General features: G+C 37.3%; 1 protein-coding gene across 4 annotated transcripts in view; it reads right to left on the minus strand.

Moving 5' to 3' along the window:
* Positions 1-5089: 5089 nt before the first annotated feature.
* The window catches only part of LOC111653273 (adhesion G protein-coupled receptor L2-like), a 129234-nt gene continuing 119731 nt past the window's right edge, over positions 5090-14592 (minus strand). For 3 of the 4 annotated variants that reach the window (XM_087173336.1, XM_087173335.1, XM_023403780.2), the window contains 5 exons: positions 14128-14296; positions 13235-13363; positions 11794-11890; positions 10558-10683; positions 5090-7135 (listed from right to left, as the gene is read on the minus strand). In XM_087173336.1, the coding sequence (XP_087029462.1) occupies positions 6273-7135; positions 10558-10683; positions 11794-11890; positions 13235-13363; positions 14128-14296 (1384 nt within the window). In that variant the 3' untranslated portion in view covers positions 5090-6272. The remainder of the gene's footprint in view (positions 7136-10557; positions 10684-11793; positions 11891-13234; positions 13364-14127; positions 14297-14592) is intronic. The other variant, XM_023403787.2, reaches the window with a different exon arrangement.

Here is a 14592-nt window from a genome sequence, read left to right on the forward strand (position 1 = left end):
GCTTACTATACTATGACGTTTTTTTCAGTTTTTATGCCTTATTATACTATGACTTTTTTTTGCCATACTACACTATGACGTTTTTTGACATTTTTTTGCCTTACTATACTATGACGTTTTTTTCCGTTTTTTTGCCTTACTATACTATGACGTTTTATTGCCTTACTATACTATGAGGTTTTTTTTTCGTTTTTATGCCTTATTATACTGACTTTTTTTTGCCATACTATACTATGACGTTTTTGATATTTTTTTGCCTTACTATACTATGAATTTTCTTGAAATTTTTTTGCCTTACTATACTATGACGTTTTTTTCAGTTTTTTTGCCTTACTATACTATGACGTTTTATTGCCTTAGTATAGTATGACGTTTTTTTTTCGTTTTTATGCCTTATTATACTATGACTTTTTTTTGCCATACTATACTATGACGTTTTTTGACATTTTTCTGCCTTACTATACTATGACGTTTTTTTCCGTTTTTTTGCCTTACTATACTATTATTATTTGCCATACTATATAATGACGTTTTTTTGACATTTTTATGCCTTACTATACTATGATGTTTTTTTTACTTTTTTTGCCTTACTATACTATGACGTTTTTTCCGTTTTTATGCCTTACTATACTATGACGTTTTTTGAAATTTTTTTTGCCATACTATACTATGAATTTTCTTGACATTTTTTTGCCTTACTTTACTTTGACGTTTTTTTCCGTTTTTATGCCTTACTATACTATGACTTTTTTTTGCCATACTACACTACGACGTTTTTTGACATTTTTTTGCCTTACTATACTATGACGTTTTTTTCCGTTTTTTTGCCTTACTATACTATGACGTTTTTTTTCTGTTTTTGTGTTATTATGCTATGACTTTTTTTTGCCATAATATACTGTTACGTTTTTTGACACTTTTTACCTTACTATACTATGACGTTTTTTGACTTTTTTTTGCCTTACTATACCAGGACGTTTTTTTCCGTTTTTTTGCCTTACTATACTATGACGTTTTATTGCCTTACTATACTATGACGTTTTTTTTTCATTTTTATGCCTTATTATACTGACTTTTTTTTGCCTGATTATACTATGACGTTTTATTGCCATACTACACTATGACGTTTTTTGACATTTTTTTGCCTCACTATACTATGACGTTTTTTTCCGTTTTTTTGCCTTACTATACTATGACGTTTTATTGCCTTACTATACTATGACGTTTTTTTTTCGTTTTTATGCCTTATTATACTGACTTTTTTTTGCCTTACTATACTATGACGTTTTTTTGCCTTACTATACTTTGACGTTTTTTTCCGTTTTTATGCCTTATTATACTTTGACTTTTTTTGCAATACTATATAATGACGTTTTTTGACATTTTTATGCCTTACTATACTATGACGTTTTTTTCCGTTTTTTTGCCTTACTATACTATGACGTTTTTTCCGTTTTTATGCCTTACTATACTATGACGTTTTTTGAAAATTTTTTTGCCATACTATACTATGACGTTCTTTGATGTTTTTATGCCTTACTATACTATGACGTTTTTTTTCTGTTTTTTTGCCTTACTATACTGTGACGTTTTTTGACATTTTTTTGCCTTACTATACTATGAATTTTCTTGACATTTTTTTGCCTTACTTTACTTTGACGTTTTTTCCGTTTTTATGCCTTACTATACTATGACATTTTTTGGACATTTTTTTGCCTTACTATACTATGACGTTTTTTTCCGTTTTTATGCCTTATTATACTATGACTTTTTTTTGCCATACTACACTATGACGTTTTTTGACATTTTTTTGCCTTACTATACTATGACGTTTTTTTCCGTTTTTTTGCCTTACTATACTATGACGTTTTATTGCCTTACTATACTATGATGTTTTTTTTTCGTTTTTATGCCTTATTATACTGACTTTTTTTTTGCCATACTATACTATGACGTTTTTTTGACATTTTTTTGCCTTACTATACTATGACGTTTTTTTCAGTTTTTTTGCCTTACTATAGTATGATGTTTTTTTCTGTTTTTATGCCTTATTATACTATGACTTTTTTTTGCCATACTATATAATGACGTTTTTTTCAGTTATTTTGCCTTACTATACTATTATTATTTGCCATACTATATAATGACGTTTTTTTGACATTTTTATGCCTTACTATACTATGATGTTTTTTTGACTTTTTTTGCCTTACTATACTATGACGTTTTTTCCGTTTTTATGCCTTATTATACTATGACGTTTTTTGAATTTTTTATTGCCATACTATACTATGACGTTCTTTGATGTTTTTATGCCTTATTATACTATGACGTTTTTTTTCTGTTTTTTTGCCTTAATATACTGTGACGTTTTTTGACATTTTTTTGCCTTACTATACTATGAATTTTCTTGAGATTTTTTTGCCTTACTTTACTTTGACGTTTTTTTCCGTTTTTATGCCTTATTATACTATGACTTTTTTTGCCATACTATACTATGACGTTTTTTTCCATTTTTTTGCCTTACTATACTATGACGTTTTTTTCCGTTTTTATGCCCTATTATACTATGACTTTTTTTTTGCCATACTACACTATGACGTTTTTTGACATTTTTTTGCCTTACTATACTGTGATGTTTTTGATATTTTTTGCCATACTATACTATGACGTTTTTATGTCTTACTATACCATGACGTTTTGTGATTTTTTTATGCCTTACTATACTGTGACGATTTTTGATATTTTTTGCCTTACTATACTATGATGTTTTTATAGACTTTATATCTTCCTATACTCTGACTTCTTTCGCCATAGTATACTATAACATTTTTGGAAAATTTTCTAGCTTAGTATACTACGACGTTTTTTCAGTTTTTATGCCTCACTATAATTTGATGTTTTTTGACACTTTTTGCCTTACTATGGTATGTCATTTTTATGATTTTTACTATATTATCATTTTTTTATGACTTTTTATGCCTTACTTTAATTAAACATTTTTATGAGCTTTTATGTCTTACTAGATTTTCTCGCTTTTAATGCCTCACTATACTGTGTCATGTTTTTGTCGTTTTTATGCTTTACTTTCCCATGTTGTTTTTATGCCTTACTATTCTATCTCATTTCTATGATGTTTTTTGCCTTATATGATATTTTTATACGTTACCATACTATGTTATTTCTATGCCTTACTATACCATGTTGTTCCTTTGACTTTTTATGGCTTATTATACTATGACGTTTTCATGTTGTTGTTATGCCTTTCTAAACTATGTTGTTTTAATTACTTTAAAGCCTTACTTTACTATGTCGTTTTCTGTGCTTTAATATGCTAAAACGTCGTTTTTATGCCTTACTATCATATGCCATTTATTTGTTGTTCTTATGCGTTACTATACTATGTAGTTTTTATGCCTCATTGTACAATGTAGTTTTTATGCCTTTTTATGCCTTACTATACTATGACATTTTAATTCGTTTTTATGTCTTATTATACTATTTTGTTTTTATTATTTTTAATGCCTTAATATACTATCACATTTTTTTGTGATATATTTTACCCCTTTTTACGCCTTACTATATATACTATGTCGTATTTATGCCTTGTCTATACTGACGTTTTTATGACTTTTTAAGCCTCACTATAATATGATGTTTTTATGGCTTATCATATGCCTTTATGACTTATGATATATATATATATATATATGACATATACGTATGTCCCTATATCCAGAGTGATGTTACCTTATGTGTCACTTATAAGACAATACATTATTATGACATATATACATCCTCTGGATATATGAAGATATAAGTTTATAACCTACATGAAATACTCATAATAAAATGCAATTTCATTAAAACAACATGCTTATTCAAATTTTTGTATATGTTTTTCTCAATAATTTCTTTTAAAATTTAAACATGGTATCTTTTATATTTACATATATAATATGAACATATCCTGACAGGCTTTGGGATGGATATCTATTTATGTAAAATATGTATATAATGTAGACATACTAAAACTTTTCTATTACGTTTCTATTAGCTAGACATGTATGTCAATATATGATATTCTTCCAATAGCTAAGAGGTTTCATACGTAATTTTTACATACATAAGCTATACTTTAAATACATTTTAGTTCATATGTACATATTTTTCATATATGGAAATTCACATATTAAATTTGCGTATGGGTATTCCTGAATGTAAATTCAGATCTTTTATGTTAATAAACCGTTTGGTTGAAGGCTTTAAAAAGCCATGCTCTTTGTTTTGGAGGGATGCCAGTGTTGTGTCCCTACCAATGTTGAGAACAAACCTACGCCCTTGCTTTCAGAGCACACAAACACTGTAAACAGACCTGCCACATGCCCAGCATGGTGCTGTTAAACCAGAAACGCTGCTGCTACACCTTCTGCTGAGAGCGTGCTGCGGTCAGGGCTGCGCTCAATAAGTTTTAAAAACACACAATCACCGGCCGAAGCGTCTCACACGGAGGCTCTGACACTTACAGGGGCACCAACAGACAGATCCATTTTACCAATCTGCACGGCAGCTAGCAGCTCACTGTTTGAATCTGTGTCTGTGTGTTTGTGTGTGTGTGTGCAAAGAGTCAATCCCTTTTTTAAGTGGGTTTACCCATGTTTAAAAAAAACAAGCTTATATGCGCTAATTTCGGTATAAAAAGGGTATAATTTTTTTGAGTAAGTCACACATACATCGTCCTGCTGTTGAAAATCCTCAATAGTGCACCATGTGTATTAATCTGAAAAATAGTCCCTTACCAATGTACTATGTTTGAGTAAAGTTTGCTAAAAACCACAGCGCCCTATTTATTTAGCCCTTTTTTTAAATGAAGTGTATAATGGTGACCAGTTTTTAAAGATTCTACAAGGAACAAATGAAAGATGCTGGAATAGAGACAGACTAACACATTGTTAGTTTTGGTCCTCTCATGAGATTTGTTGAAAATAACAAAAGTATACAATATCACCAGTCTTATCCTTTAATTGTCATTTTACTACATGTATGGATCATGGCAGTTTTACTGCAAAATGAGAATAAGCAACCAGACATCTGTGAACAAGAAAAAATTTCACATTTATTTGATATCAAACAGGAGTTGAATTAAATATCAGCTGATTATGGGCTCTTACAAAAGAAATAGAATGAACCTAATCAGTGCTGCAACAACTTGTCACACTTTCCAACCACGTTCTTTTTTTCCCTATTTTTTTTTCTGAATAGTTCAGTTAATAAATTAATTAGTGTCAAAGGATGAAACATGTCTGCAAAAACTGCAGTATCGCATTGACACGAACATAAGTCCTTAAACCTGACAATTTCTTTCAAGTAAAATAAATTACACAAGTATCCAATTCACTCCAAATCTGTGCATGGCCCGGTGTTAACAAATATACTACTGGCAAAAACTCATCATTCATGAAAGCAAAAGCACTTCACAAGCAGAGACGTGAGCATGATTTCTTATGGACTGATATCGCTCAAAACTTTTTTTTTTCTTCATATTCAAACATACTACGAGTCAAGTGTGAGAGGAAAAAGCACATTTCCACCATTTTGATTAACCTTGTCTGAAGAATCTTATTAACATTGAAAGGGCATAACTACTGAATGGTTTTTTTTTTTTTTCCTTTTTTTCTTTTTCTTGTTTTTACTTTTTACACTAGTGGTACAGCAAAATATATTTTCTTTAGCTGTTACTTTGACAACAGTTAAATGTGCAATAGAGAAAATATAAGGCCTGAGTCTGAATTAGTGGTTTCTTAACTTTACAGTCCTGACTGTGTAGTGGAGCCACACTAGTTCTAGTTCTGTACTTCATGACTAAAAAGACCCTGGTCCTGCAAAGTCCCCCAGGAATATGTCAGGAGATTCATAGTTCTTTGCTTGGAGTTTTTTTTTTTTTTTATCCCTTATTCTTCAGCTCTTCTTTCAGTACAAGAGAAATGCTGTACTTATCTGTGGCACAGCGGCCTGGTGTTATTCTCTGCACCTCTTTAGTCCAACAGCAGAGCTTTCACAGTCTACATTTGTCTGGCCTCGGATGGACGTGTTTTGTGTGTTAATGAGATCTGTGTGCAAAAGTCATTTATTCATTCCGTTTCCCACCCAACAACATTTCACTTCCTGTCCTAACGGGAAGAGCATGCGGAGTGTGGAGCCAGACTCGCTGGCTCTTTTGACATCAACCGAAAGCCCCCACTTGTTAAAACCTGTGCAAACAGATACGGCCCCGCTCAGAGGCTGGTAATGAGCTGCATTTGTCCATCGGTGGGTGCCTCTGCCCCCTGTGCGCAGTCTTCATTGTTGGGCGGGATGATGCACCCGTCGCTGGTGCCTCTGTTTATGTGGTAGTAGGACAGGGGCTGCGGTGCATCACCGAGCTCAGGCATGCTCTTATGATACGCGTCCTCGCTCTCGCTTCGAGGTGACGGAGAGAGCTCCTCCTCCTCCTCTTCCTCGGGGGGGTATGGCGAAGCTGAGGGTGAGGGGGAGTCTCTTAAGTTTGGCATGCTGGTGTAAAGGGAGTCTCTATTATTGTTGGGTGAATGGGAGCCCATGTCCTCCACTGCGGTAACAGTCTCAGAGCCATGGCCACCCTGCCCCTCCAGGCGCCTGGGAGCCTTCTGGGTGCTGTAGAGCAGGGAGTGAGTCCTCTGGGGCAAGAGGGGGGCCTCTAGCACCTCCTTGTGGTGGGGGTGCAGGAGCAGCTCCAGGGTGGCGTGGCCTCCTCTTCCACTTCCTCTCTGGGGGGATGAGGCCTCGGCATGATCCGCCACGATGGCGTCATCCTCGCTGCCGCTCCCACCCCCGCCTCGGTCCACTGTCACTCTGGTCTGGGGAGGCAGGGCTCTGTCCCTCTGGGCGTCGCGACCTTTGGGAGCCACGCGGGGCCTGAGGTTGTTATGGACAATCTCAGATATGATCATCTTCTCAAAAGCGACATCGTCCAGGTTGAGGCCCCCCAGGTCTCCCGTGGCTCGAACGCCCACGGCCTCATAGTCGTCGTCTCGCAGGGAGTAGCTGTTGTTGAAATTGCCATTGAGGGGGAGGGTGTCCATGGCACTGATGTCCCTGCTGTTGCTCAGTGAGTGCTGTCCTGCAAGGAAAGGCAAAAGGAGCATGTGAGACATAATTTTCCACCTTTTGATAGAACACTACACCATCCACGTATACTTGATACTGCTCAGGACACTTCACTCTTGTGCTCTTTGATCTCTGGGTTAATTTTAATTTTATACAGATACAAAAACTTCTAAAATTCAAAGGAGAACCCAATTAGCTCTCCAACATGTCCATCCTCATTATGGCTGAATCTCATTATAGCCAATCTAAGAAATTATCCTGAACAATATTGGAGAAATGAGAACAAGCGATGACTTAAAAAAAATATACTATAGCAACACGTTATAAAGTAGCTGATGACCAGGTAACAACACAGCAGCATACAAAAAGCAACAGACAAGATAAGAGTAAAAGAAATTAAAAAAATAATAAATACAAGCTGATGAGGAAGTGTTGTGACATTAACAATGAATAAAACATTCCACCTATTTAAAGAAGGCAAGACAAGAGGGTAATGTTGAACACAGATGTGCCAGCCACCTCTCTGCACTGGGGCCCCACAAGCACAGCAACAACCCCCACACACACACACCACGACAGACAGGCACGGTGCAATGACTCACTTTGCCACCACTCACATCAAGTGTGTCTGCTCAGGCTATCTGGCCTAAGAACAGCTGATGTGCAAAAAAGTAAAACAGATGCTTTTTTTCAATTGCAGCAGAAACAACAAAATCACTGAAATAAGACAAAGTGGAAGCTCGTAACATCCAGCCTGGATTCAGTCGATCCAGCTCAGATTGTGTCCTTGCAGTTAACTATAATTTAGCCCATGCGATGCTCTACACAAATGGTTGTAGGTGGATGGAGAATGACAGCGAAATTATGTGTTTAACAGTTTGAGAGCTAAAGGACAAATCAAGGACGACTGAATCCTGGACTCAGCAGGTGAAAGGGGTTTAGCAGCAAGCACAGTCTTTTTTTTTAAAAGTCTACTGTAAAAGAAGGAACATTTCCTGAATGACATGTTTTTTTTTCCTTTTTCCTTTCTGAAATGTACAGCAGATCTATTGCTATTATGTGAGCAAAATGCAGACACACACACACACACACACAAAGGAGTACTATAATTTTTTTGCAGCTCTATGACTAGGCTCAAATAGCAGGGAGAAAGTGAAAGGCGGTAGTTGGATTTTATATGAGGAATTTATTTACTGGGTACACTGTGAGCCTGTAAGTGAAGGGCTGACATTTTGGAGGGTGAGAGTGATGTCATCAGAGGCACTATTTACACACAAAAAAGGGGAAACTGTAGTCGTGGGTTTCAAATGAATGTGTCAGAAAATGGATGATAGCAAATGAAAAAAAAAAAAAAAAACAACCTCTAAAAACAACATCAAAGACTTTTCTAAAAAGAGTGACAGCAGCACAGAGAGCAAAAGGGCAAAAAAAAAAAGGGGGGGGAGATTATTAGACATTTCTCTAAATAGATTCTACTTCCAAATTTGCATTTGTTTATGCGCAGGCAGTGATTTTATTGCAGACAGGTATTGTCTACCGGGAGAGGGGGAAATGATGTGAACAGAATTCAAGTGGACACGGCAACAGCTGCACTCTGGGAACCGTTCCAGCAGAGATTCATCCAAGATGTTCTCCTTACAGATTTTACTGCATCAGATGAACATCTGCAGAGTATTACTTAGTATTAATACACTTATAATAGAGGACACGCTCATCCTTTTTGCAGGGAGCTATATGTAATGACTATAGCAGAGGAAAAAAGCGCATGTTAAACTTGACAGTCTCTTGGTGCGGATTTCATACTTGGTTGGTGATCTTCACACCAGGTTTTGACATTTGTGTGTCACACTGCTGCCTGTTCTCCTCAAACTGGTTTCCATATGTTGAAGCCTTGAATTTTTTTCCTGTTTGTCACCGCTTCTTGATCTACTGTTAAATAAGTGCGGTTAGTATCTCCTCTGTTGCTCCTGTGTTTAAACACAGCTAAGTGCAGTAGGTTGGCCTCAGGGGGAAGACGAAGTCTTTCAACAGGTAAAGGAGATGTTCACACTGACATTCAGAATTACCTGCTAATTAAATATTGCCACTTTTTATCTATCTCCTGTGATTCACTGTTAACATGCAATTATGCTACAATGATTAAGTAGGTAAACATTTTAGGGCAATAAAGCACAAGCTGTTGACACACACAAACACACACACACACACACACACACACACACACACACACGCTGACTTCTGGCTCGGCTGCTCCTGAGCTCAAAAAAGGGAGAAAAAAGAAAAAGAAAAAAAAAAAAAAAAAAAAAAAATCACAAAATGTCTTTGATTTTCTGTGAAAGCATTGTTTGGTCTCATCCCTGCTTAATTATCTCTGAGTGTGAAGTGCCCTCATTGTGCTATAAGCGACCTCACAGCACAAAACAAGAGCGTGATGACCATGCTGAGGTTAAAGCCATATGTTACTGCATATCCTCTCCTTACACACTTTCACCATTCTGCTGTTTTTGCACATTCCCTTTTATCATCAAATGCTTCAATATCTGAGGGCTATGACTCTGCCCGCATTGCGTCATGTGGTTCTGTTTTCTTTTTTTCTTTTCTTTTCTTTAATTGGGTTTCTTTTGCTCTGCCAGTGAGGAACTAGGTCAACATAAACACTGACATGATTTCGAATCAAACTTCAAAGTAAAGTGTACATAATGTAAAGATTTCAACGTGTAAAGATATCAACCATGATTACAATGTAAGAGCATAAATGATCTGGACCTGTGAGTAAAGCTGAGAGGAATTCCCATATGCCTGCTCAGTAGAGGAGATAAGATAGCATTGACATCTCTGAGCTTTATCTCCTCCTGTGTTCACAAAGGAGAAACTTGTGCAGATAAGAACTACAGAGAAGGTGTGAATGAAGAAGAACGAAAGGTAAATCTCGTGTAATTACTCTCAACATTTTCATTCATGCCGTGTCACAGCCACAACCTCAGGAGTTTTCATGTTTTCAATAAATCTAACACACTTAAAAAGGTATATAGTCTGACATCTTGGGAAATAGGCTTATTAGCTTCCAGGCAGGAGAGTTATATGAGAAGATTGATACTACTTTCATATCTGTCTGTTAAATTTGAAGCTACAGCCAGGAGATGGTTAGCTTGACTTAGTATAAAGACTGGAAACAGGGGGAAACAGCTAGCCAGGCTCTGCCAAGTATCTCGAAAGCACACTGATCAACATGCTCAATCTGGTTGGTTTAGCTTTTATAAAAACTGAGGTATAAAAATGATAATTTGTTGTTTATGGGGGATTATGTGATATCAAGCTTTTCATCTAACTCCCCTTCAGAAAGTGAATACGTGTTATTCCCAAAATGTTGAACTTTTGCCTTAAAAACAAATACAAATCTTTGTAAGAATAAAAAGGTGGAGGGTGGATGTGCACCTGGGGAGTGAAAGGCCGGTGGAGAGGGGGTGTTGCACACCACTGTTTCTGCCAGGAGGTTGTTATAAGGGTTAGTGTCGTGTGTTCGGAGGAGAGGGTTAGTTAGGAGGTAGTTGCCAGTCATCCCTGAAATAACAGGAAGAGAGAGAGAAAGAGAGAGACGGAAAAAAATCAGGAGGGGAAAAAACAGCAAAAGGAAAAAAGAGCTCGAGGTATTGTACTTCATGGTCTGTGGTGGTGCGCTGAGTAGCTGTCCACATAAACAAACACTGACATTCACTGTCCAGAATCTGACACCATTAGAGATTTATGACCTGTGATCCATCTGCCTTCTGTTATGGACAAAGCAGCCATAGAGACATTGGTCAAAGCTAAACATTATCCAAACAGTCAACTGATGTAACTGACAAACAACATTATGTCGACAAGTGTTGACCGAAGCGTAGCAACACAATCAGCTGCGGTGTTTATGTGAAACAGATTCATCTAAACAAACTCATCCAGTCGAGAGACTAGACAAAACATGTCTAAGTGGCCTGCCATGAATAATACAGTATCCCTATCATCCTCCGCGTGCTTGTGTAAATCCTCAAGAATGTAATAACTATACTCAGTCATTTGGACGGATCGCTGAGAAACTCTGCGCTGGCATGTGTGCTTCTTTTATAAAAAAAAAAAAAAATAAAAAAAAAATCGAAACCTAATTCATAACTACAGCCAAATCTGGGTTGGCACAGTCTGGAGCCTGAGCCTCATGATGCTGGGACAGATCCCAAAACCTGCTCTGACCTCAGCCTGACTTTGCTCATCTCCCCTCCTTACCTTCATCCTGACAATCACTCCGGGGGCGAAGTCTGCCGGAGTGAGTCTCTCCGATCAGGGTCATTACAATCTGAACTCAAGTCCTCTTCAGTAACGACTAAATATCAAACCTCCTTTCTGTCGCTATCCCTCCTCTTTCAGATGATCCCAGCGAGCAGAGAGTGCAGGAAAACACTGTGAACTCTTGATACGCAGACAGGATTTAACGCTGCTTTTTTTTTTTGATCACTTAATGATAAGAGAAATGCAAAATTAAATTGGGTCTTATCTTCCTTTTTTTTTTTCCCCCCGCAAGCTGCCACAGAGCCATGTAGGCTGCATCCACTGAAGTGTTTATTGTGAATTCAGAGCCTCGTTACAAAGAGAATAGCGTATGTGTCTCGTCTGGTGTTGGTGGAAGAAAGGGTTGCTTACCCTGGTTGAGTGTGGAGGTGCTGTTTATGTCTCCTGAGATGAAGGAGGACTCCGACTGCTTCCTCACGGTGTCATTCCACATCCGCCTGATGCGGCTCTGGGGTAGAGAGAAAAGCAGCCATTGATCAGGGCTCAACATGGTGCCGCTGTTATTCAAGGCTTTTGGCCCTGAGAATTGAGTGGCTACGTGGGTTTGAGATTCAAGCCTGCACTTGTGCACACGATTCAGCTAACCCACTGCTTGATGACATGGTCGTGCTATGGCAAAACAAATGGATACGAATCTTAAAGCTTGTAATTTGAGAGATCGGCCCCGAGGGACTCTTTTTTTTTTTTTTTTTCTCCTGATAGAAAGAGCAGGAGCTGCCATCAAATTCCCAGAAGCAATCTTAAGATAGATCTCACAAAGTCAACTTAGAAGATATTATAAGAGATCTCTACGCCCAGTTCAACTGCACTTTATCTGTTTCTTTCTTTTCAAATAGAATCTACCCACCTACCGACCATGAGGCTGCTCATAGGTGTACAGCCTGATAACTAAGCTTTAACTTTACCACATGAAACCTAAAATCAGTTCAGTTCAGTTATGTAATTATATGTAAATTAATACTTGAACAACGTTTCAATGAAATGGGTTGGAGAAGAAAACAGGTCAGCTCAGCAGTAAGAGCACCGCGGCATTGAATACTGTACAACAGTGAAGTTTCTACTTCAATGCCAAACCGTATATTTAGCTGAACTAATCGAGAGGCACGGCTTTTCAATAATAAAATTCAAGTGCAAGGTTGAAAATAAACAGAAACTTTTGAGTCTTTACTAAAGGACAAGACTGGCAATATCTTATTTTTCTTCCTGTCCACTGAAAAGACCAAAACCAACAGTTTGTCTCCCACAGCTTTCAAACTTCTCTGAGGCTGCCATCCATCCAAGGCCGTTCACACCTAAGAATGTAAGTCTTTAAAACCAAGTCTCAAATATATAGTTTCATTTTTTCAAAAGGGAAAAATAATTTCCTTAAACATCTGGGCACTGTAGATTTTAACAAAAATGACTAAAGGACTCACGGGAGTTAATAGTGCATTTGTTGGGTTCTATTTTCAGCCGAGGATTAATGCACATTTGGTACACCAGCGAGTATTTACACCACCATGATGTGATCACAATGAAAGGAACATGTCACCCACTCCAACAGTGTGTCTCATTGTTGAGTTCTCTAGCTTTTTGGACAATAATGGAACTCCATATGCAGTATATCAGGTTTTGGCTACACAGGCAATACTTGTTGGCAGTTAGTTCGTTAATTTTGGTCTCTTTGTGATATTTGTTCACAATTAAAAACTAAAAAGGATTTTGCTCGACTTATCCTTTAAATAAATGAAAACCAAAACTCTCCATAAAATATAAAAACAAACTCCACTGACTCCCAGTACTGTACACGTACCTGTGTAGCGGATGAGTAGCGGGCCGTGGATCGAGACGTGGCTGTCTTGGCTGAACTGTGGGGGCCCTCAGACGGCAGCGCGCCACAGCACTGGGACTGACGGAAACATTTGCTGTACTCTTTGCGGACCTGCAGAGGAATAAAAGTTCATGGCAGACTGAGCACACACAGAAAAAACTGCAACACAATCACCCAACCCGCACCCCACGAGAGGTGCAAATCCCAAATCTTTATCAAATGGCATCCAGCTGACAGCAGTTTAAATGCCACAAGGACAGGGGCAGCAAACACTATGATAACATATTGAAACGTTATAGAGAAGAAGCAGTTTGATACAGGTGTTTCTTAATAATTTTCATGATTGATATCCCTTGATTATTTTCTTGATTTATGAATTGTCTATTAAAAAAAAATGCCAATCACAGTTCACTGAGCCCAAGATTTCTTTTTTTGTCCGACTAACAATTATCTACCATTTATAACAAAGAAAAGCAAAACATTTAAAAAGCTAGAGCAAAAAACATATTTGGTATTTTTTACCATTTATCAAAATATTTGCTGGTTACTTGTTGATTGACCAATTAATTAACTGATCTATCTTTGCAGCTATTTTATAGATTTACCCATCACTTTTTTTTGTTTGTATTAATTCACTATTAGTTTATTCTTCAGTTTCCAAGTTGATGTCTTCAAATTTCTTGTTCTATGTAACAGCCGCAAATCCAAAACACCAGAATAATCAGTTTACAAATAGATAATAACAATGGAAAAACAAATCCACAAATTTAAGAAGCTGGAAGTTGTGAAAGTTTGTTATTTTGCTTGATAAGCGGCTTGTTGATTAATTTTCTCTTGATCGACTAATCAATTAATCACAGAGGACAAAATCTTACCTTCTTCTGGAGGAGGCAGTGAAAGATGAAGATGAACATCCCTTGCAGAGTGTTGAAGATGGTGAAGAGGTACGCCATCACGATGGAGGATTCATTGAGGAAGAACAAGCCAAAGGACCACGTGAGCCCCAGCAGACAAAGTAAGGCAAACGCTCCCAGCACCCACGACCTGAGAGAGAGAGAGAGAGAGAGGAAGAGAGAGAGAGAGAGAGAGAGAGAGAGGGAGAGAGAGAGAGAGAGAGACAGACGTTGTGAAAAAGCAAAACCACAGTGGATTTCACCTTTGCTTATTTTGACGTTTCCTCTCCTCCTGGAGAACACCTTGTTTAAAAGGAAGAAAATCAAGAAATACTGCCATTCTGCTTTTGTACAAGTTGCAATAGGGGTGGTACAGCACATAAACACTAATACAAAGTTTTGGAATGAATGTGCATTTGGTTATTTGACACTCAGTCAAAAAATGAT

Source organism: Seriola lalandi, unplaced genomic scaffold (assembly GCF_002814215.2).
Source record: "Seriola lalandi dorsalis isolate HSWRI2012SDOR001 ecotype SW California unplaced genomic scaffold, Sedor1 jcf7180002054182, whole genome shotgun sequence".
In the NCBI taxonomy this organism is placed as follows: domain Eukaryota; kingdom Metazoa; phylum Chordata; class Actinopteri; order Carangiformes; family Carangidae; genus Seriola; species Seriola lalandi.